Source organism: Benincasa hispida, chromosome 1 (assembly GCF_027475165.1).
Source record: "Benincasa hispida cultivar pf3 chromosome 1, pf3_genome.v1.1, whole genome shotgun sequence".
Lineage (NCBI taxonomy): Eukaryota > Viridiplantae > Streptophyta > Magnoliopsida > Cucurbitales > Cucurbitaceae > Benincasa > Benincasa hispida.
This window is the reverse complement of record NC_143478.1, coordinates 71,238,626-71,263,331: the sequence shown is the minus strand read 5'-3', so window position 1 is coordinate 71,263,331 and position 24,706 is coordinate 71,238,626. Positions and strand designations below refer to the sequence as shown.

The 24,706-nt window shown below is 39.2% G+C and overlaps 1 protein-coding gene across 6 annotated transcripts; it reads left to right on the top strand.

Annotated features, from left to right (window-relative positions):
- Window positions 1-257: 257 nt before the first annotated feature.
- On the top strand, window positions 258-22,934 carry LOC120081872 (guanylate kinase 3, chloroplastic-like). Of its 6 annotated transcripts, XR_016527490.1 has the most exons (4): window positions 267-1,347; window positions 2,728-2,944; window positions 22,157-22,294; window positions 22,656-22,934. XR_016527490.1 is itself a non-coding variant. In XM_090310565.1 (2 exons), the coding sequence occupies exon 1, from the start codon at window positions 473-475 to the stop codon at window positions 1,316-1,318; it is 846 nt and encodes a 281-aa protein (XP_090166691.1). In that variant the 5' UTR covers window positions 258-472; the 3' UTR covers window positions 1,319-1,347; window positions 22,656-22,934. The 6 variants fall into 6 exon arrangements, 3 of the variants coding, with proteins under 3 accessions (XP_090166691.1, XP_038892980.1, XP_090166683.1); XR_005482976.2 differs by lacking the exon at window positions 2,728-2,944; XR_016527483.1 differs by lacking the exon at window positions 2,728-2,944 and having other exon boundaries at window positions 22,130-22,294.
- Window positions 22,935-24,706: the final 1,772 nt, after the last annotated feature.

The window sequence follows — 24,706 nt, the reverse complement described above, 5'->3', positions numbered from 1 at the left end:
ATATTATATTTTTTTTTCTATATTCGTATTTTCATTGTGTTATTCGAATTCACAACAAAAGAATATTATTTTTGTCAATTTTCCATAAAATTTGAATTAAAGTTTTTTTTTTGGTATATCAAAATATTCATGTTTCCATTGTCCTCTTCAAATTCACAACACAATGAGATTATTTTTGTCAATTTTCCATAAAATTTGAATTAAAGTTTTTTTGGTATATCAAAATATTCATATTCTAACCGGCCCTTGGTCAAACAAACAAAAAAGAAAGAGTCGAATAAATTTCTCAAGAACCCAAAAATTTCTTAAGAAATTTCACCCTGTGCTTCAAATTTTTGTTCGATTCTCAAAACCAAATTCCATTCCCCAACGCTGTTGAAGATTGAATTGGTTGGGATACTGTGGACTGCGCTTCCCATTCTTCTCCCCCATATCTCGCAGATTCTTCGGCACTTCTCTTTACCGCTCTTCAATGCTCCGCACAAAATTCCACAACGCCATTCCCTTTACTAATTTACGCAAACCCATTTTCCCCAAATCCAAACCCATTCAATCATTTCCTCTAACCCCACCATTTTTCTCCTCGATTTCTCAAATGGGTGATGCTCGAAGACCGCTCTCCCCCGCCATTCCGCCGCTCGACAAAGCCGACCGATTGGAATTGCTTCGTTCCCTTGAATCTTCGCTCAGTTCTTCGTTTAGCTCCGACCCGTTGGTGCCGAATCCAAGCCCTTTAGTTATTGTGATCAGTGGCCCAAGTGGGGTGGGAAAGGACGCCGTGATTAAACGATTGAGAGAAGTCCGAGAAGGGCTCCATTTCGTCGTCACAGCGACTAGCCGACCAATGCGACATGGTGAAGTGGATGGAAAAGACTATTATTTTGTCTCTAAGGAAGAGTTTCTCGCCATGATCGAGAGGAACGAGCTACTGGAATATGCGTCAGTGTATGGAGATTACAAGGGGATTCCCAAAAGGCAAATTCGAGAGTTTATGGCAAAAGGGTATGATATTGTGTTGAGAGTTGACATTCAAGGGGCTGAAACATTGAGGAAGATTCTTGGGAATTCTGCTGTTTTTGTGTTTTTGATGGCGGAGAGTGAGGTTAAACTAGTGGAAAGGTTGATCGATAGGAAGACGGAGACTAAAGAATCATTATTGGTGAGAGTTGCAACGGCTAGAAAGGAAGTGCAGCATGTCAAGAATTTTGATTATGTGGTTGTGAATGCAGATGGGAAGTTGGACAGTGCGGTTAAGCTTGTGGAATCCATTATTGATGCCGAGAAGGCAAAGGTCTGGCAGAGAAATGCTGTTGTTTAGATTGAGATTTTGAGACATCATTTTGAAAGGTAACATTTATTTTAAAGTTCTGTTATGAGATGGGTTTCTTTCTTAGGTAAGCAACCATTACAGATTGAGAAGGGTAAACAGAGTCATACCCACTCTATTTAAAACTCTAGCTTCCTTTATGGAAGTATTTATTGCTTTTGTTTGTTAAGATGGACATCTTCATGATAGTAGTATAGTATAGCCTTGTTTCGACTAAGCTTGCACAGTTTTTGTTTTGGATTCTATTTCAAAAGTGTGGTTCAGTGGAGAAGTTTTCATTATTTATGTATCCAAGATGTTACTCACTTCTAACGGGTTACTTCTCAACAGTTAGCTAAATTGTATTCAGTCTTGTTGTATTTGACCTTCAAGCCAACTTTTGATTTCTTAGAGATCTCATCAGCCATAATGGTCGGCTTTTTAATACCCTCTTTGGTGATATTCATCATAAACTCTAATGGTTTCTTGTGATTTTCATCTGATGCTTCTGATGGAGAACGTTTAAGTTATTTGATGGTTGAATTTTCAGGGCTCCTTATTATTAAAGCATACCCTCCCGCCCCCTTTTAAGATTAGATTTAAGACTGATCTAAGAGATCTAAGTAGTGATGCAGATATAAGGAAGTCTTTCCAAGAATCAAAACTCAAATCTTATTGTGAATCAAAGGTTAATGAATACATGAGAGAGATAGAGAATCAAAAGCAAATTAAGAATTAAAATCGGAATAGGAAACTAAAAAGGATTACCTAGGGAATTATCCAATTACTCAAGGATAACAACTAATCCTACTACATCGTTAACATGGGGTCTATTAGTATGCAAATGGAAGGAAAAGCATCGAGTATGTTTGAACCTAGAATCTCTAATGGAGTATAAGTAGATCGGTTAATCTTGCTTTTGGCCAAAACTGGCCTTGGTCTAACCTACTGATATAAGAAAATGTGAAAATCAACATTGAAACCAACGTTCTAGATAACCAATGCCAACTGAACAGACCATACCAGCCACTAAACTACTTTTTGTTTTGAGTTTCATGAAATTGAACCAACGATATGCGACATGTACTGCTGAAATCAACTAATCTAGCTAGATTCATTCAGTTTTTCCGGTTTCAGCCAGCACTCCTACTTTTTTACTCTAGTGATATGTTATGGTCATCATTAGACCAGAGAAATTCGAGCTAATCTATATAATCTCATCTATTTTTTACTGTCTTTTAAAACCGAGCAGCATAGTGCTTTACATGACTTTATATTACAAGAAACATTGCACAGGAAAGACAGGTCCCTTGAAATGGGCTATGGATACCCTTCAGCTTTCATGAAATGGACTGGACTCTTATGCGTACCCTTTTGCATTTGCCATGACTTGCAGTCATTCTCATTACCATCTCCTGCAGGTGGATTAGATCATCATCACTTGAAGAGGGTGAAGGCTGACTTCATGTGGTTACAACTACATACGTCGGGCATGCTCGTTACCGACATTTGCAGTTTTATTTTTCATTCTATTACCCAAACGTAGGTTGAACTCAAACCTTTGTGAAGTTCAAAATTTGTTTTGGCAGTTGAACAATAAACTCAGGCAACATAGAGAAGACTCACTGCTCCAGGAAGGTATGCGTTTATCAGTCTGCAATGGTTGTTATTGTTATCCTGACTGAAATGACAAGTTCTACTTACCACTACCCGTTTAATTTTGGGTGAAAGAAAGCTGCATGCTTGAGTGTATTAGTCATGCGGAGATTGGCTTAGATACACGCACAGATTTTAAAAGAAAGGCTAAAGGCTGTATCTTGGAGAATGTTTTCTTCTCTTTTAATCTGTATTCAAGGTAAGATTACATTAGTAAATTTATAAATATCTGGTCATATGAAAGGAGAAAAATCTCCTAGAAAGCTGCTGTCTTTTGGAGTTACTGATTAAAAGGTTCTCCTTTCAGATGAGGAAATCTTGTTTTTTCCATTCAAATTCAATAATTTGCTCATTTCAAGAGGAATTGGTCACAGCCATTAGGGAGTCGTAAAAACCCGCAATCCAAACCAAATAAATTTTGTGCCTTACTCTACTGAATATAGCAAAGGGAAGTACGGATCGATCCATAGGGAGCTGACAAGATTTCAAGACCACAAAATTTATAGGAAGTAATTGGGATGGGGGAGGAGGTTGTGATTGGTGATGCTAAATAAACGTAAATTGCGCGGAGTAAATTTAATGCACGGAGTGTGAGTTGAGTGAATTGTGATGAAAAGTAAAGAGAAGAGAAAATGACATACACTTGTTATGTGGAAAATTCTGGTACAGGGAGAAAAAACCACGATGCAGAGAACTTTTATTATAATAATGTGATACAAAGTAATGCTTGCCCAAAGGCTAATAATGTTCATACTATCAACTTTGTGGTTTGAGGTTCGATTCTCCTACCCCACACTTTAATTACAATACCTCTTCAAAAAAAAAAATGAAACCTTAAGGTACACATGAAAAGACAAAAATGCCCCTAGGGCAAATATTCTATTTTTCAACACTCCCCTCAAGTTGGAGCATAGATATCGATGAGACCCAACTTGCTAACACATGAGTCAAAGAGTTGTCGTAATAGTCCTTTTGTGAGTACATCTGCAATCTGCTGACTAGAAGGAACATAAAGAACATAGATATTTCCACTATCAAGTCTTTCTTTGATAAAATGTATGTCAATCTCTACATGCTTCGTTCTATCATGCTGAACAGGGTTGTTTGTAATGCTTATAACAGTCTTGTTATTACAATAGAGTTTCATTGGCCCATCATGACTTTAGATTAATTAGGACCTTTTTCAGCCATATTTCTTCACATATCCCAAGACTCATGGTCCTGTATTCAGCTTCGACACTACTTCTGGCAACCACCTCTTGTTTTTTACTCTATGTAACAAGGTTACCCCAAACAAACATACAGTAGCCTGATGTCAACTTTATGTCGACCACTGAGCCTGCCCAATCAGCATCTGTATAGGTCTCGATGCATTGTCTGTCTGACTTTCTGAACATTAATCTCCTGCATGGAAAAGCCTTTAAATATCTTAAAATTCGTTCCACTGTCTTCATATGTTCTTCATAAGGAGACTGCATAAATTGGTTAACCACGCTTACTGCATGTGCAATATCTGGTCTCGTATGAGAGAGATAAATGAGCTTCCCGACCAAACGCTGATACCTCTCCTTGTTAACTGGTGCACTACTACTCAGATCACTCAGCTTAGTATTTGCTTCCATAGGCGTGTCAACTGGTTTACATCTTATCATACCTGTCTCTTTAAGCAATTCTAGCATATACTTTCGTTGAAAGACAGAGATGCCTTCCTTTGATCGGGCCACCTCCATTCCGAGAAAATACCTTAACCTTCCAAGATCCTTGATCTCAAATTCTTCAGCCATCATTTTCTTCAATCTGTCTATTTCTGAAGCATCATCCCCCGAGAATACAATGTCATCAACATACACAATTAGAACTGCCATTTTCCCAGACACAAACTTCTTTGTGAACAAGGTGTGGTCTAAATGTCCCTAAATGTACTCTTGCGATTTTCCAAATGTAGTAAATCTGTTAAACCAGGCCTTTGGAGACTGCTTCAACCCATATAAAGACTTCTTAAGTTTACAAACTTTGCGATTGAACTGTTTTTCAAACTCTGGAGGCGGACTCATGTAAACTTCTTCTTCTAATTTGTCATTAAGGAATGCATTCTTCACATCAAATTGGTGCAAAGGCCAATTCTTATTAACTGCAACCAAGACAGTATTTAACTTTGCTATCGGAGAGAAAGTCTCTGAGTAATCTATCCCAAAGGTCTGAGTGAATCCTCTAGCCACTAACCGTGCCTTGTACCGGTCGATTGTACCATCGGGTCTATACTTAACAGTAACATCCATTTGTAACCAACTGTCTTGTGTCCCTCAGAAAGAGTGACTCGTTCCCATGTGTCGTTCTTTTCAAGAACTTTCATTTCTTCCATGACAGCGGCTCTCCACTCAGGAATTTCCATAGCTGCATATATGCTGCTTCATATTGAAATAGTGTCGAGGCTAGTAGTTAACACTTTGAACATCGGAGACAGATTAGTATAAGACATATAACTCTCCATTGGGTACTTGGTACAAGACCTCGTTCCTTTCCTTAAAGCAATAGGGATGTCAAGAGAGGCATCATGATCGTTCTGTTCTTCTGATTTCTCGTCACACTTAGAATCTTGCTTTGTCTTATCTAGGTCTTTCTGATCTTCTGACTTCTTATCATACTCAGTATCCTGCTTTGTTTCATCTATATCTTCTTCAGCATTTTCAATTTGAACCTGGGGTTCATTACTGCCTTCACCTGTACCAGCCACATTCTCAATACTGTCACTGTTACTGTCAACACTATCATGGTGCTCAGTATCCACATTAGTCACATTCTAGGTACTGTCTTGATAACGGACAGAAATGCACGTTATCATAGGGCTAAGATCTTAAACAATGTTGGATTGCGTTGATGAAATATGTCAAATTGCGTCCATTAAGCATAAATTCTATAATATTGCGGTCGCATGCATCCAATGCATTAGAACAGTTGATCTTTATATTTTCGTGCAGAATATACGTTAATGCAATGCAAAGATGGCGATCATAGGAATTCATTGGTCGAGTGTAACTTCATCGCAAGACTTTGCGTTGATCTTTCTCGCAAACATTCGCCCAAGAAGAATCGTCGCAACTTGGCCAGCGCAACATGGTGGGCGCATCCAGGTGAAAGGATAATTAAGAGTGATGGGACAGAAAGCTGATGATAGTCGGATCCAAATTAAGTTGATAACCGATAACGGTCACGAAGTACATTCAGCTTTATCGGTGACAATTATCCGGCACATCAGTCAAGAATTAAAGTTGTCTCATCTGTACAACCAGGAGAGAGAAACCGCCTTTCACCATGGATGCTCTATAAATACCAAGTGCATTCTTCAAAGAAGGGGTTGATCAATTGACGAATTAACCACCCGCTTCTGTTCATAATTCCTTTTCCATTTTAAGGCAGAGCAAGAGAAGAGCGGTGGCGCCGGAGATCGTTCAGGGAAACTCGAGAGAGAACCTTGAGGCGTAAGAGCAGAAAGCGGGCCAACTCTCGCGAGAGCGAGACTATCTTTAGAGCACGAGTAGAAATAGTATAAACGTTTGGCAGCAAGAAATTTCTACCAGACTCTTTATTAAAATTGCATTGTTATTTTGTACTCCATCTTCATATCTATTTAATGGAAGTTCTATTTCTACATCTGTTCACTCTCTTAATACGCATGAGTAGCTAAGCTAGTCGAATGGGTTGAGAAGAACTAAACTAACATGACCTAGGAAATTTATTACTTGCGATTGTCTTGTTTTATGCTGTGCAAAATACCCTTTAGAGTTACTCGAAAAAGAGTCTAAAAAAAGAACCTAATATCTAGAGAGAGTTAGTTTAGAATTTGAACTCGAAAGAGCAAGATTAGGCTTGCATAAACAAAAGATAAGAGCTTAGAGATAAGCTCTGTTTGTTAACTTGCATCGCATGCATCCTAGGAATAGGTATGATGATTTGTGGTCGAATTGTTTGTGTATCATCGCATAGACAAGAATTAGAGGTTTATGTGTAGGCCTTATAGACACCTTTGCACATACATCGCATGCGTTCTAGTATTAAAAGCTGTAGCATTCACGCCGAGAGGTGGTTTACTATTGTATGCATTTTCCATGATCTCAAAGCATGAACGCACTCTAGGGAGTGTTAGCCGAACCCTTCTCAACCCGTTCACCGCATATTCATCGCATTTCCCGTTTACCAACTCTTTTCAAACTCCACTGCCTTTATTATTTATCTTTAATCAACACAATCAGCAAACCAACACTTTATTTAGTTACCCGGTTACTGCAAGGTTTTCATCAAAATTATCAACGCAACCTATTTTCACAAGTCCCTGTGTTCGATCCTGGACTTACCAGGAAACTCAAAGGAATTTACAATTGAATTTCGCTGGGGAAACTTGAGTGCACAACGCAAATCTATCAACGCATATCTTCCATATTTCCACTACATAATTACAAGCATAAGTTTTTGGCGCCGTTGCTGGGGACTTTGGCAAAATAGTTTGTTAACGGTAATTTTTGTGATTTCTTTGTAGAACTCTCAATTTTTGGCGAACTACGACCCGAAAATTGAGAGAACGTTTCGAAGGAGACTAAGAGACCACCAACAGCAACCACTATCCGACAAAGAAGAGATGGCGGAGCAGCTTGGAAATGGAGCACCAAACAATAATAATGTCATGGAAAATCCGATTCTATTGGCAAACGATCGCAATAGGCCCATTAGGGACCATGCATCGCTAAACCTCTATGATTTCTCTCCGGGAATCATGAGGCCTGCCCTCGACGGAAGTAGATTTGAAATGAAACCGGTGATGCTGCAGATGATCTAGGCTACAGGTCAATTCGGAGGAAGGCGTGGCGAGGATCCGCATGCCCATCTCCAAAGTTTTATTGAAATCTGCAATACTTTTATGTTCCCGAACATCTCTGCTGAAGAAGTTCGACTAACGTTGTTCCCATTTTCTCTCTGTGATCAGGCTAGGAAATATTCACTCAAATCAGGAGAGATCACTTCTTGGGAGCAGGTAGTAGAGAAATTCATGAAGTATTTTCCACCTACCGAGAACGCAAGACGAAGGAAGCTTATTACTAATTTTGAACAAGACATGGACGAATCGCTCAGCGATGCTTGGGCGAGGTTTAAAAGGTTGGTCCGAGATTGTCCGCATAATGGGTTACCAAACTGCCTTCAAATGGAAATTTTCTATCATGGTTTGAATCCCACTTCGCAGACCGCTGTCAATGCGGCAGCCGCTGGTGGTCTGCTTAACAAAACTTACAATGAGACAAAGAATATCTTGGACTGCATCTCCAAGAACCATGAATACTGGAGGGAGAGTGACCAGAGATTGAGACTTAAAGATTTTGACGCAAATAATAGTGTCATTGTTTCATTACAAAACCAAATGACCGCAATGATGAATTTGATCCAAGAATGGTGATCAACAACCCAACATTGCAAGGTGGGCAAATCAACGCAATAAGTCAAAACACCGCAAAGTGTGCGACTTGCAGTGATGGGCATGCGATGGAAGATTGCCCGCAAAATCCACAATCCGTATACTTTGTGAAAAACAATCCCTTTTCAAACACTTACAACCCCGGGTGAAGAAACCACCCCAATTTTGCCTGGAAGAATCAACAACAAAATTTCCAACCTGTGGCACAAAAAGAAGGGTCAACAAGATTCTTCCAACGCAACAATGGTCAACAGAGCAACCAAGCAAGTAGCTCACAACAACCACCACAATCCTCTTCTCTGGAGAGCCTATTGAAGCAATATATAGAGAAAAACGAGACAGTGCTTCAAAGTCAAGCTATGTCCATCCACAACCTCGAATTGCAAATGGGGCAGATTGCGAATGAGCTGAAGAGTCGACCGCAAGGGGCGTTGCCAAGTTCAACTGAGCTTCCACACAACCCAGGGGGATCAGGTAAGGAACAATGTCAGGTTATGACATTGCGCAGTGGAAAGATTGTGGAGGGAGAAAAGGAGCAGAGTAGAACAACTTTCATCGCAACTGAGCCTGAGATTGCGGTAACGCAAGAAGAAGAAAGAAAAAATGAAGCAGTAGAACCTGAGGTTGCGTCAACCTCAAAGTCAAATGAAACGGGAACTGTGAAAGTTCAGTTAGCACCTTTCCCTCAGAGGCTAAGGAAGAAGAAAAACGAAGAGGTACAGTACCAATGCTTTTTTTCTATGTTAAAGCAATTACATGTTAACATTCCTTTCAGTGAAGCGATTGAGGAAATGCCTGCCTATGCCAAGTTTCTGAAGGACATGGTAACTAAGAAGAGAGGCGCTGGAAAATTTGCCACGGTGGCATTAACGCAAAGTTCCAAATCTATTATCCCACAGAAGATGAGCGATCCTAGGAGCTTCACTATTCCTTTCTCCATAGGAGGACTCTATATTGAGCAAGCCCTGTATGAATTGGGGGCCAGCATAAATTTGATGTCGCTGTCAATTTTTCGACAATTAAATGTGGTGCAACTTGTGCCCATATCAGTGACTCTCCAATTGGCTGACAGATCTTTGGTTCATCCAGAAGGTAAGGTGAAGGATGTGCTGATCACGATTGATAAATTTATTTTGCCAGTTGATTTCATCATCCTAGATTATAAGGCCGACAAAGATATGCCCATCATTTTGGGACGACCTTTTCTATCAACAGGTCGTGCTCAAATTGATGTGCACAAGGGAGAAATCACTTTGAGTATAAACAGACAGAAGCTCAAATTTAATATAATCCGTGCCATGAAATTTCCGGATGAGGAAGACCTGCAAGATTCTGATGATGACTTGAATTTAATTGAAGAAGAAAAGTCTGATGAAGAGTGTGAAGAAGAGGATGTCAACACATCCGTAGTTGTCTGCAATGCGATCGTAGCGAAAACAAACAAAGAAGAAGAAATGATCGCAATGCAAGAAGAATAGCCAAAAGAAGAAAGAAAAACAACGCAACCTTCCCTAGTGGAACTACCAATACTTGAACTGAAGACCTTACCAACCCATTTGAAGTACACATTTCTAGGGCAGAATGAGAAGCTGCCAGTGATAATTTCCTCTGCGCTCAACAAAGATCAAGAGAATGCGTTGATGAGTATTGTCAAGAAAAATGTGCGAGCAATTGGTTGGACGCTCGCTGACATCAGAGGAATTAGCCCCGCGTACTGCATGTACCACATTCTTCTTGAGGATGACTACAAAGCAACAATTGAAAATCAACGCAAACTTAACCCTGCGATGAAATAGGTCGTCAAAAAGGACATTATCAAGTGGTTGGATGCGACATTATCTATCCCATCGCTGATAACACGTGGGTCAGTCCCGTGCAATGTGTGCCGAAGAAGGGCGGAATGACGGTAGTCCTAAATGAAAACAATGAATTAATACCACAAAGGACCATCACTGGATGGTGCATATGCATGGACTACCGCAAGTTGAATGCGGCCACAAAGAAAAATCATTTCCCTCTGCCATTTATTGATCAAATGCTGGACAGACTAGCTGGGAATGATTTTTACTGCTTCTTGGATGGGTATGCCGGATACAATCAAATCATGATAGCTCCTGAAGACCTAGACAAGACCCATTTGCTTTTCGCCGCATGCCATTTGGCCTCTGCAATGCGTCGAGCACGTTCCAAAAGTGCATGATGGCGATTTTTTCAAATTACCTCGAGGATTCAATGGAAATATTTATGGATGATTTCTCCGTTTATGGGAACACGTATGAAGTATGCCTAGCTAATTTGGAGAAAATTCTAAAGAGATGTAAAGAGACGAACCTGGTGCTCAACTGGAAAAAATGTCATTTCATGGTGAAAGAGGGTATAGTGTTGGAACACAAAGTCTCCCGAGAAGGGTTGGAGGTGGACAAAGCAAAGATTGAAGCAATTGAAAAACTTCTACCACCAACCAGCATAAAGGTTGTGCGAAGCATCTTGGGGCATGTTGGATTCTATAGACGTTTCGTTAAAGATTTTTCTAAGATAGCACAACCACTGAGTGCGTTGTTAGAGGCGGACAAAAAAATTGAGTTTGACAAAAATTGCCTCAACGCATTCAGAGTTTTAAAAGATGCGCTGATTACCGCGCTTATCTTGATTGTGCCGGATTGGACACTGTCGTTTGAAATCATATGCGACGCAAGTGGGTATGCGATGGGGGCAGCCTTAGTGCAAAAGAAGAAAATTATTTTGCACCCCATCGCATATGCGAATAAAACTCTAAACCCTGCTGAAATAAATTATACCACATTAAGAAAGAACTCCTAGTTGTGATTTTTGCGTTGGAGAAATTAAGGGCATATCTGTTGGGAACCATGGTACTCATTCACACTGATCACTCGGCAATCAAATATTTAATGACAAAGAAGGACGCAAAGCCGAGGTTTATCAGATGGGTTCTCCTCCTTCAAGAATTTAATATCGAAATAATTGATCGAAAGGGTACGGAGAATCAAGTTGCGGATCATTTGTCCAGACTGAAAAATCTCGAGGTTGACCGCAATGAATCTGAGGTGAGTGCCGTGTTCCTAGATGAGCAGCTGTTCCACATAGAAGAATTGCCCTAGCATGCGAATATCGTTAATTATTTGGTTTGTGAACAATTTCCTGAAGATTACACCTATCATCAATAGAAGAAGATCAAGAATGAATGCAGACATTATTATTGGGATGAGCTGAATCTGTATAAAAGAGGTGCAGACCAAATCATTCAATCATGCGTACCAGAGGCTGCGCAACAATGCATATTGTCACAATGCCATGACTCACCATATGGTGGGCACTTTGGAGGGCAACGCACTACAGCCAAAGTTTTGCAAAGTGGATTCTTTTGGCCTTTATTATTCAAGGACGCGGTTAACTACGTAATGAAATGTGACCGGTGTCAACGTACAAGAAACATTTCATGGAAGAACGCAATGCCAATGAACACCATCTTGGAGCTGGAATTATTCGACGTATGGGGGATTGATTTCATGGGGCCATTCCCTCCTTTGCATGACAAGCACTATATTTGATTGGCCGTTGATTATGTCTCCAAGTGGGTAGAGGCAATAGCATGCGCCGCATCATCTCCCAATTCCTCAAGAGAAATATTTTCACTTGTTTTGGCACTCCCTGCGCCATCATAAATGATGAGGGATCACACTTTGTTAATCACAATATCAAGGAGCTGCTGTACAAGTACAATATCCTCCACAAAATGGCCACCGCATACCATCTGCAAATGAATGGTCAGGCCGAAGTGGCCAATCGAGAAATTAAGTTAATACTTGAGAAGGTAGTAAAACCTTCGCGGAAAGATTGGGCAATGAAGCTTGATGATGCGTTGTGGGCATACCAGACCGCATTTAAAACACCAATAAGTATGTCCCCCTATGCGTTGGTATTTGGTAAGGCATGTCATTTGCCTTTGAAGTTGGAGTATAAAGCGTTGTGGGCGGTCAAGAAACTGAATTTTGATTTGAAGAAGGCAGGGGAAGCGCGAAAAATGCAACTGGTCGAGCTAGAAGAATGGAGGAACAACGCATATGAAAATGCGAAGATTTATAAAGAGCGCACCAAGTGCTGGCATGATCAACGCATATACGGTAAGAACCTCCAAGTCAGGCAAAAGGTCTTGCTATTCAACTCACGTCTGCGACTCTTCTTGGGAAAGCTAAAGTCACGTTGGTCCAGACCATTCATAATTAAACAAGTACTTCCGCATGATGCGGTTGAATTATCAAAGATGACGGAACCAACATATTCAAAGTCAATGGGCAGCGAATAAAGGCATATCATGGGAAGGCTGGCATCGCCAACTTTGAATAAAGAAGGAAGTAGGTGGTCCTTGCGTTATCAAATGATCGCAATCTATCAGGGACGCAAGTTTTGAGAAACCTTAATTCTTCAACTCTTTTCTCCACTACTCGGAATTTTTACTATCTTTTCAAATCCTGATCTATCCTTATTTTACTATGACTATCTTTACTACAAAAAAAAAAAAGTGATAACGAGTTTTATTTTGTTTCAAATAATTTGATCCTCTCTTTATTCTTCTTGCAAATGATCGAGGTGCTGGATTGCGGAGATATTACGCGAAGCCTCTTATCTTATTCCATTACCACAATCCAACGAAGAAAGATCGCCGCAAAGATGGATGCGTCAACACAATGCGGGCGAAAGCGCAAAATTTGGGGGTGTACTCTTCCTTATCTTCATTTCAATTTTTGCACTATCACATTGAAATTTACTTTTCAACGTTTTATCACTGCATCCTCTTTGATCACCACAATCATTTGACAAGTAGATAAATTTAGTAGTTTGTCGCAGTCTGTTTCTTTGCCAAGTATGATTTCAATGATGAAAAATATGCTTCTATGCCTTTCATATACATCAGAGTTAACTTAATCTTAAGATAGTCACCTCATGAAATATTTCTAGAAGTTAGGGGTTTGCTAGCTTTCTTTCAAACTCTTTTTACAATGCATTCTATGATCATCGCATGACTTATTTTAATTTTTTGGCAATGAGGACATTTCCGCATTTAAAATTTGGGAGTGAGGTATTTATTTTCGACCTTGCTATATAAAAAAAACAAAAAAAAATTGAGAATAACAATTCCACTGTCAACGCAATGGGAAACCCATGTTGATAAGAGTTAAGTTGTGAAAGGCACTTACCAATAGTTGGATGTCCGCATGACACACGTGAGGGCAAGTCAAAATGAAAGTAAGTCACTAGGATCAACGCATAAATCAATGACCGCAACTCCACTGCCAAATTGGTATAAGTTTAGTCTGAGAAAGAGTGCATTGCTCATAGTTGGATGTCTGCATGACACCCTTGGGGGCAAGCCAAAACGAAGACAAGGCACTCGGATCAGCGCAAGGTTAGAAAAAAATAGTAATGAAGAAATTTTTTGTGCAAGGATAAATCATTTGACACCCCGGTGGAAAATTTTCTTTTTGAAATAAATCATGCGATGTTCTGGAATTTAGTAAAGTCCTTTTGAAAGTTAAGCTTGCAATCCTTAAGTCTTAGAAATATTTTAGGAAGAGACTTGAATAAGACTTAAGGAAATTCTGGCATATAGGATTTGAACGAAGTATCCTTGAGAAATCTAGGAAAAGAACTTTGTGGTTGACTTGCTAAAGGAATCTTTAGCTTATGCTTGAGGACAAGCATTGTTTAAATTTGGGGGTGTGATAACGGGCAAAAATGCACGTTATCATAGTGCTAAGATCTTAAACAATGTTAGATTGCATTGATGAAATATGTTAAATTGCGTCCATTAAGCATAAATTCTATAATATTGCGGTCGCATGCGTCCAACGCATTAGAACAGTTGATCTTTATATTTTCATACAGAATATGCGTTAACGCAATGCAAAGATGGCGATCATAGGAATTCACTGTTCGAGCGTAACTTCACCACAATACTTTGCGTTGATCTTGCTCGCAAACATTTGCCCAAGAAGAATCGCCGCAACTTGGTCAGCGCAACATGGTGGGCACATCCGGGTGAAAGGATAATTAAAAGCGATGGGACAGAAAGTTGATGACAGTCGGATCCAAATTAAGTTGACAGCCGATAACAGTCACGAAGTACATTCAGCTTTATCGATGACAATTATCCGACGCATTAGTCAGGAATTAAAATTGTCCCATCTGTACAACCAGGAGAGAGAAGCCGTCTTTCACCATGGATGCTTTATAAATACCAAGTGCATTCTTCAGAGAAGGGGTTGACCGGTTGACGAATTAACCAGCCGCTTTTGTTCATAATTCCTTTTCCATTTTAAGGCGGAGCAAGAGAAGAGTGGTGGTGTCGGAGATCGCCCAGGGAAACTCAAGAGAGAACCTTGGGGCGTAAGAGCAGAGAGCGGGCCGACTCTCGCGAGAGCAAGATTATCTTTAGAGCATGAGTAGAAATAGTGTAAACGTCTGGCAACAAGAAATTGTTACTAGGCTCTTTATTAAACTTGCATTGTTATTTTGTACTCCATCTTCATATCTATTTAATGGAAGTTCTATTTCTACATCTGCTCGCTCTCTTAATACGCATGAGTAGCTAAGCTAGTCGAATCGGTTGAGAAGAACTAAGCTAACATGACCTAGGAAGTTTATTGCTTGCAATTGTCTTGTTTTATGCTGTGCAAAATACCCTTTAGAGTTACTCGAGAGAGAGTCTAAAGAAAGAACCTAATGTCTCAAGAGAGCTAGGTTAGAATTTGGACTCGAAAGAGCAAGATTAGGCTTGCATAAATAAGAGATAGGGACTTAGAGATAAGCTCTGTTTGTCAACTTGCATCGCATGCATCCTAGGAATAGGTATGATGATTTGTGGTCGCCTTGTTTGTGTATCATCACATAGACAAGAATTAGAGGTTTATGTGTAGGCGCTATAGACACCTTTGCACAAACATCGCATGCGTTCTAGTATTAGAGGTTGTAGCATTCACGCCGAGAGGTGGTTTACTATTGTATGCATTTTGCATGATCGCAAAGCATGAACGCACTCTAAGAAGTGTTAGCCGACCCGTTCTCAACCTGTTCACCGCATATTCATCGCATTTCCCATTTACCAACTCTTTTCAAACTCCGCCACATTTGTTATTTATCTTTAATCAACGCAATCAGCAAACCAACACTTTATTTAGTTTTCCGGTTACAGCAAGATTTTCATCAAAATTATCAACGCACTCTATTTTCACAAGTCTCTGTGTTCGACCCTAGATTTACCAGGAAACTCAGAGGAATTTACACTTGAATTCCGCTGGGGAAACTTGAGTGCACAACGTAAATCCATCAACGCATATCATCAATATTTCCACTACATAATTACGAGCATCATGTCTCTGCTTACACTACTTTCAACACAAGCATTATCACCACACATGTTATCATTATTAGGAATATAAGACTTCGTACTTGGAACTGTCACTCGTTCTGACTCATGTACTGGAGCCGGAGAACTGATCGGCGGCACTATTTCCTTTTAAAGATTCCTCTTATAGTACATGATCCATGGGACTTGCTCGGTAGGAAGAATAGAAGCATTGACACTTGTGTCGAGAATGGACTCAGGAAGGTCTGGCAGGCAAGGACTTAGACCCCAATTGGACTCTTCACTTATACTCTCCCCCAGAAGAGGACTAAGGGGGAAAAAGGGACGGTCTTCAAAGAAGGTGACATCCATGGAAACAAAGTACTTGCGAGAAGAAAAATGGTAAAATTTGTACCCGCGTTGATGAAGGGAGTATCCACAAAAACACACTTCTGAGCCCAAAGGGTAAATTTAGTTCGATTAGGACCATGGGTATGGACAAACACAACACACCCGAACACACGAAGTGGAACATCATGGGTAAGGCGGTTATCAGGATATGCCTCTTTGAAATAGTCAAAAGGGGTTTGGAACTTTAAGATCCAAGGGCATTCAGTTTATTAAGTGAGCTGCTGTCAGAACAACATCTCCCCAAATATATGACGGAAGAGATGTGGATAGCATGAGTGACCGAGCAACCTCAATTAGGTGACGGTTTTTCCGTTCAGCCACGCCATTTTTTGTGGGGTATAAGCACATGAACTTTGATGGATTATACCATTAAAGGCAAGGAATTCCCCGAGGTTATTATTAAAGAATTCCCAACCATTATCGCTCCGAAGAATGGTAATTCTCGAGTTGAACTGGGTTTCTATAGAATTATAAAACTGCTGGAAGACAGAGGTGACTTTGGACTTGTCAGTAAGGAGGAAAACCCAGGTCAACCTTGTGTGGTCGTCTATAAAAGTTACAACCACCGTTTGCCAGTAGAGGTTGTAACTGAAGATGGACCCCACACATCACTATGAAAAAGGGTGAAGGGTTTCGAAGGTTTATAAGGTTGGGGTTTGAACGATACGTGAGGTTGTTTAGCTTGGACATACATCACATTTCAAGTTAGAAACATTAATATTATGAAATAGATGAGGAAATAAATATTTCATATAATGAAAACTCGGATGACCCAGACGAAAGTGCCATAACATATAATCTGTCTCAGAATTGGAAAAACAGGAAAACAATAAACTAATCCTATCACAAATCCTAGAGGAGGTATCTTCAGTAAGGAAATAGAGCCCCCATCATGTCGGGCAGTGCCAATTGTCATCTTCAAGTTCAAATCCTAAAAAATAGCAGCATCGGGTGAGAAGATAACACGACATTTCAAATCCCTGGTAATCTTATTGACATATAGCAAATTGCAGGAAATTTTAGGCACATGTAGAACATCTTGGAGGACAAAACCCTCAAAGGGTGATAAATGGCCTTTCCTGGCCATAGGGGTGAAGGAGCCATCAGCGATCCTGATCCTCTCATTCCCAACACTCGGGTAATAAGACAAGAACTGGTCGGACGTGCCGGTTAGATGGTCCGTAGCTCCTGAGTCTAGAATCCATGGTTTTCTACCATTTGTACTAACAAGGCCACAAAAGTGATGCATACCTGATTGTGTGATTGCACTAACACCCATTGTACTAGAGCTGTTTTGACTCGTCTCCTGATTTTGTGGTTGAAGACCAACTGTAGATTCACTTGCTAAAGCACGTCCAGGTCTTGATTGTCGTCTTTTACCATTTTGAGGACGACCATGTAGCTTCCAGCATTGCTCCTTAGTGTGTCAGGGCTTCTTACATTGTTCACAGACCAGAGGTACTTCTCCATTTTGTTTGTCAATTCCTGACACTTTAAACGCAGCAGAATCTGTTGATTTAATTATTGGGTTATTCATGGCAGTAGGCCTATCTTCCTCAAGTTGGATTTTAGAACATACTTCCATCAAGGAGGGAACTAGGCTAGTTCCTAGAATTCGACTTCGCACAGCATCAAATTTTGGGTTAAGTCCTGCCAAAAAATCATAGACCCGGTCTGTCTTTTCGGACTTATAGTACAAAACTCCTCCACACGGACAGCTCTAATTCAATTCTCGATATAAATCCATCTCTTGCGAAATCATAGACAGCTTATTGAAGTAAGTTATGAGGTCCATGGTCCCTTGTTTACATTCATGAACTTGTTTACGGAGCATATACAGATGAGCTCCATTTTGTCATGAGGAGTACAACTTTTGTACAACCTCCCAAATATCCCTTGCAGTAGCAGCATACAGCAGGGGCGTTCCATGGGGTTCCATACTCCCTATTAACATAGATCAGAGAAAAGAGTCCACTTTTCCATACGCATGCCTGAGGGTCGCCTTGTCTAGGTTTTGGTATTTTGCCAGTCAAATACCCGAACTTATGACGACTCTCGAGAGCCATTGTCACAGATTGAGACCATGAAAAATAATTATGGCCTTTTAATTTCTCTCATACAATACTGCTAGCAGGATTCTCATAAAATAATTGAACTGTAGATAAAGTAGGAAAAAAAGTAATTGGTCTTTCTGAATAAGCTGGGCAATAAGAGATTTCTCCCCGACTATTTGATGTAGTTCCAAGAGCCTCTCCAAGACGCCATCTGCTGTTGTATTGACTCATTCTGCTGTCTAATCTGAAGCTGCAACTGGGCCAACTGTTCTTGAACGAAGTCAGATCCACTTGGCTAGAAAGGATTAGAATTGCTCGATTGGAAGGAATTGCGAGCGGTTCCGGCAGCCATATGTGACGACGACATGAGAACATGGCTTGAGAGGTCGAAGCTCGTGGCTCGGATCGGCGCTGACTCACGCAACTGGGTATCGCATCTGGACATCAATGCCTATTGTCCGACTCCGTTCATCACGTGTGGTTGGGTGTCATCCGACGGTTGAAACATCGAGGGCTGGAACATCGCGTTCGGTTGGGACTTCATGGGCGGCTAGACATCGAACATCGAGGGCTGGAACATTGCGTGCGGCTAGGACTTCGCGGGTGGCTGGACCTCGAGCACCGGTGGCTGGGCATCGCGTGCGGCTGGAACATCGCATGCGTCTGGCTGGGCTTCAACACCGACGGCTAGGATCGACGCGTGCGGCTCGGACTCGACCGAGATCTGCTGGGTTTTTCGATCGTCTCCATAGGCAGCTGACCCGTGCGATCCGACCTGTTCGTGCAGCTGACTAGGGCCGGAATCATCAGACCCGTACGATCCGAAGCTTGATCCATGCGGCTTGTCAATGGTTGATTCAATCATCTCCTGAAACCGGGGCATCATCATCTGAAAATACCGTTCCATGGTTGTTTTAACGACAACTTCGATTTCTGTTTTCGTAGTGCTAGATGACCCTTGCGATTCTCCTATTGGGTTTTCCTCAATGGTAGTCAGGGTTTCATCTTGCTCTGATACCATGATCAAAAGTAAAGAGAAGAGAAAATGACACACTTGTTACATGGAAAACCCTAGTACAGGGAGAAAAAACCACGATGTAGAAAACTTTTATTATAATAGTGTGATACAAAGTAATGCTGAGAGGCTACAGTTTAAATAGAAAAAGATGAAACCCTAGGGTACACATGAAAAGACAAAAATGCCCCCAGGGCAAATATTCTATTTTTCAACAAACTGAGTGTGAACTAATCAAGCAAACACTTAGCTTGGGTCGGTCTAGTTTTTTCCATTCCTTATAATTCTATCATAGACTTAATCACAAAATAAGCATGAGACTTTCCAATTAAAACTTAACCAACTCACTTAGAATCCTAAGTGGCAGTCCATAAGATCGAATTAATTTTAGCTTAAGCAAGAATCCTCACCCAAACAATAAAATAACAAGCATTAAGCTTAAGGGCATGTTAAGTTGAATAATCAATTTCCATCATCTAATCAACTTCTCAAGCGAGATTCATCTAGATTAGAAAGAGAATGCTTATTAATTGGAACCCCAAATTAACACCACAACCTTGCTTCTAAGTGATTAACTAACGCTTACCAATTAGGGCTTATCGAAAGCAAGCAATCAAACTAACATGACTAATATATCAGATATTCTCATGAAAGAAAGATTGAAGAATAATTGCCATGAAATCTCTATTATATTAGAAGTTCTCAACAAAATACAATCCCAAGTCTCAAGAATCCTAAAAGAAAGGAAATAAACCAAAAGACCCAAGCTAAGTTCTTACCTCTAGCCTTTAATCATCTTCAAAATCAAGTTCTTAAAGTTCAATCTTTACCAAAAATGAAATAAAATAATGTTTACGGTGGATAAATGTAGATTACAAGTGAAGAAAATGAAAAAACGGTGTGATCCTCGTCAAAATCGGCCAAAATGATGATATAAAGCAAAGTTGCAGCGTTGCAACCCTGCGCAAGAGCGTTGCAACGTTGGGCGCGGAGCTGCAGCAACGCTTGCTTAGGCTCCACACTACGCACGACGTCCGTTAGAATCCGAAGCGTCGCAGCGCTGCTACCTTGTTTTGCCCAAAAAAACATCGCTTCTGTCTTCAAGCGTTGCGCAACACTTTGTTTGAGTGTTGCAATGTTGTGCCTAGGGGCAGAATGGTAATTTTCTGGGCCTTCTTTCACTCTTAATGTATTTTAGCTCCAAACTTGGCTATTTTGACATCTTTTTGCATCGAACGCTCTGCTCTACCCCTTATGCACCTGAGACTTGTAAAAAAATCAATTGGACTCATTAAAATGTACTAACTACCTTGAATTAAAAAGAGAAAGATCAAAAATTTCTCAGGAATGTATAATTGTATAGGGTTAATGACCACTCATTATGGAATTTGGCTTCCAAACAATCTTATTCCTGTTTTTCCTCTAAAACCTTGGGGATAAGATTATCAGAAATTTGGACTAAAAAAGGAATATAAGAATATTTTTTGAAATAGAATTAAAGATGAGACGGTATTAAATTATTGATTGATTAAAAGCTTGAGCTGATTGATTGCGGTAAATTTAGTTAAATAAAAACTTTAACACCCTTTCTCAGGATTTGAAAATTTGTTGAAGACCAAAAAATGAAAATCGATATTAATTCAAGAGGTAATAACATTGTAAAGGTTTGAACCCAACAACTCTTGCTCTGATCACATGTTAAATCACCCATTGTTGCAAAAGCTCAAGTTGATTGGTGAATTGAATTCTATAAACACTTCTAGAGCGTTTCGGACAAGAAGTTGTTATTATAGTCCTAGGTTATTGTAGTTGGGTTATAATAGTTTGTGTTTGAGATATAGATTATTTTAGTTTGAGTTATAATAGTATCTTTGCTCCAAATGTTCCCTGGAATTTTTCCTCCAAGGAAGATGATAACAACCGAAATGAGCCACATCACAATCTTCAATCATTATTTATCAAGAATATTCTGGGCAAGCTTTTGATAATAACATTTTTGTTGAAGGGTTGGTTAGAATGTCTTGAAGGATGTGAAAAATGTGGAATGTTTCCAATGCTAGGACAATTAACCAACTTCGAGGAACTTGTCATGTTTAAGATTGTATCAAATGGCATTGCTTTTCCTCTTCTGGACAAATTATCCATGGAGTATTGTTCCAAATTAAAGAGTGTTCCCTGACCACTTCAAATCTCTTCAAAGTCTAAGCATTCGCAATCGGAAGAATTGATGAAACTACCAAATCAGCTAGAATGTTGCAACTCTATTAAGTCACTGATGATTCGTGATTGTCCCAAGTTATCTCTAAATGTGTAAAGGATATAACAATTTGGAAGACATGAAAATTTGTGGGTTATGAAAGATTACGACTTTAGTGCCTTCATAGACCAATCTTCAATTAAACTATCTTTGCTTGGAGGATACCTCCAAAAATAATCTTGCAACTCAGCTTCCTCAACAACTTTTCCATCTCACAACCTTGAAGATGTTAGAAATTCATGGCTTTAATGGTATTGAAGCTCTACCAGACTTGTTCGGAAACCTTACAGGGGCATTTGGAGCAAGAATTATCTTAAAACTATAATAACCATCTCTTGCTACAGTAAATACTATTTTGTAGTCTCCATTTGTTACAGTATTTACTATTCGCGGCAGTTTTTACTATTTTACATTTATGATTTTTTATTCTTTGCTACAGTGTTTACTATTTCCTTCTCAAATTAAAATAGTTTACACCTCAAACACATACTATTATAATTCAAAATAAAATAATCTATACCTCAAATACAAACTATTATAACTCAATTATAATAATTTAGACTATAATAACCAACTTATTACTTCAAACGCATCCTATATTTTTAGAAGTATTGAAGCTTTCTTATTGCAAAGATTTAAAGTAGTTGCCTTCAAAACAAGTCATGTCATCCCTCACCAAATTGGATAGTTTGGAAGTTGTTGGATGTCCACTGCTGCCACTTAGCCAAGGCGATCGCCAAACTTTCCCATCTTCTAAACAGCTGCTTTAAGGTAATTAAGGTTTTTATCATTTATTGTTAAATTATTTTGTTCTTCGATAACTAACTAAACTTTGGAATAGTTGCAAATATGACAATTAGGTCGAAAGTATTAGTACATACAATACAATGCAAAAGAATTAATTCATTAACAAAGTGATTTTAATTGTATTTAAGTCTTGATCTATAATCACACACGTGTGTATATATATATTTATTGAAGCTCGTTATCTCTAGTTAAGAAATAAATATTTTTCACCCATTTTTATATGTTTTCATTGAATTTCAAAAATTAATTCATTAATAAAATCGTGAAAATTAGTTTAAAACGTTTTCATTTGATAGAGTTGAGAATATTGGGTTTATCTTTGCAGGTTGATTAGTATAAACAAACATTGCCTCACAGAGAACAAAAGCTACGTTCTGCAAAGTTTTAAATCTCATCTTACGATAACTTTTATTATTATGTCTTGCTTTCTGGATAATAGTGAATTGGTCCCTTTTGGATATAGTTTTATCCAGAAAGATTATCTGTACAGTTTACTATGTTCTTTTTTCCCTTTATTTGGTAATATGTGGAGTACGGGAATTGAACCCTTAACTTTGAAGTTGATATTATGAATATTATGTCAATTAAATTATGTTCATTTTAATTAGTGTACTTGTTTTTTTTTTTTCCTCAATAGAATTGACTAATTTTTAACATGGAAAAATGTATTGGATAGCAAATTAAGTTTAGAGTTTAGCAAGTATGACTCCCATTTTTCAAAATTTGTAAATATGACAAATATCCAATCAGAATCATGTTTCCCATCAGACGATATTTCTAATTTTCCTCTTCCTAATCCTCCTCACTAACCTCCCAATTTGGGCGAATCTTCAACCTACAAAGCCCAAATTCATCATCAACGCCATTGTCTTCCTCTTCAATGTCACCATTGCTAATTTCATCTCCTCCAGTATCCAAGTCACTATCTCCTCCTGAAGCCTTAATGACAAGATCGGAGTCTATTACGACCGCCTTGACATATATGCCGTCTATCGGAACCAACAGATCACTCTCTGTACGATCATTCAACCTACCTACCAAGGCCACAACAATCTCAAAATCTGGCCTCCATTTCTCGTTGGTAATGCCGTTTCAATCTCTCTGTACAACGATGTCACTATCAGATCGTCAATAATGCCCAATTGGCGATATCAACTAGTGGTATCAAGTATACTAGATGTACATCAGTAGTGTATCAAACGTATCAAGGGGTATCGAGTGTACATCAGTATTGTATCAAGCGTATCAAACGTATCAAGTGGTATCAAGTGTATCAACAAGAAGAAGAAGAAAAACAACAATAATAACAAAAACAACAATAACAATAATAAGAGAAATTTGAGTATGTAGTAACTTTTAAGGTTGTATTTGGAAATATGATAGCACCGAAAATATGTTATCTTGCTCCACTCAATTTGATTGTTCTTGGATTTTATGTATTTATTTGATTAGTTTATAGGTTCTAAGCACCTAAAGGGTAGAATGGGTCCTGACGAAATGGAGCTAAAACGGGCTGAAACGGAGCTTAATTGCAACAATTGAGAAAGAGGGAAAAAAAAAGTCCATTTTGCCCATGCCTACATAATATGAAAAAGAAGAAGAGAGCTTGAAAGGCAAAAATGGTAGAATCACTCAATGAAGAGCACTGCTCATTCAGATGATATTTAATAAGTGTTTGAGTGCCAAATGTCAAGCACTGATAGGAGAAAGCAATAACCGAAACAAAAGGAAAAATACAATCCAAAAATAACAGAAAGATTATACAAATAATCAAAAAATAAAAGAGGGAAAATAAAGGGAAAACTCATTTTATCATCCTCTCGCAGGCGAAATAGGGGCTGAAGAAACTGTGAGCTTGGTCTTAAGGCTGAGAAACCGAGGAGATGGGAGAGCCTTGGTCATAATATCAGCGAGTTGATTATCCGAATCAACAAGTTTGACACAGATTTTGAACCCATGACAATTCAAAGCAACAAGGGAAGAGGCTGATTACAAAGACCAATTTCAGACAAAAGAGATTGAACCCATGACAATTCAACAGCTCCGTTCGACATTCTCTTATATTCAAATTTAGCACTCGAGCAAGAAACCACCTTCTGTTTGGAAGAACTCCAAGAAACTAAACTCACACCAAGAAAAACACAAAAACCGCTTGTGCTACGTTTGTCATCTGGGCAACTAGCCCAATTTGCATCAGTGAAACAAGTTAAGTTTGAAACAGAGGATTTAGACAACACAATCCCATGATTTATCGTGCCTTTTAGAGATATGGAAAATTGACGTCAAGACTGCATTTCTTAATGGTAATCTTAAGGAGACCATCCACGTGGCTCAACCAGATGGTTTCATTGTTCCAGATCAAGAGCAACAAGTTTG

Bases quoted from the DNA above. Each gene is read 5' to 3' on its own strand.
- LOC120081872 (XM_090310565.1), top strand. From the start codon at position 473: ATGCTCCGCACAAAATTCCACAACGCCATTCCCTTTACTAATTTACGC.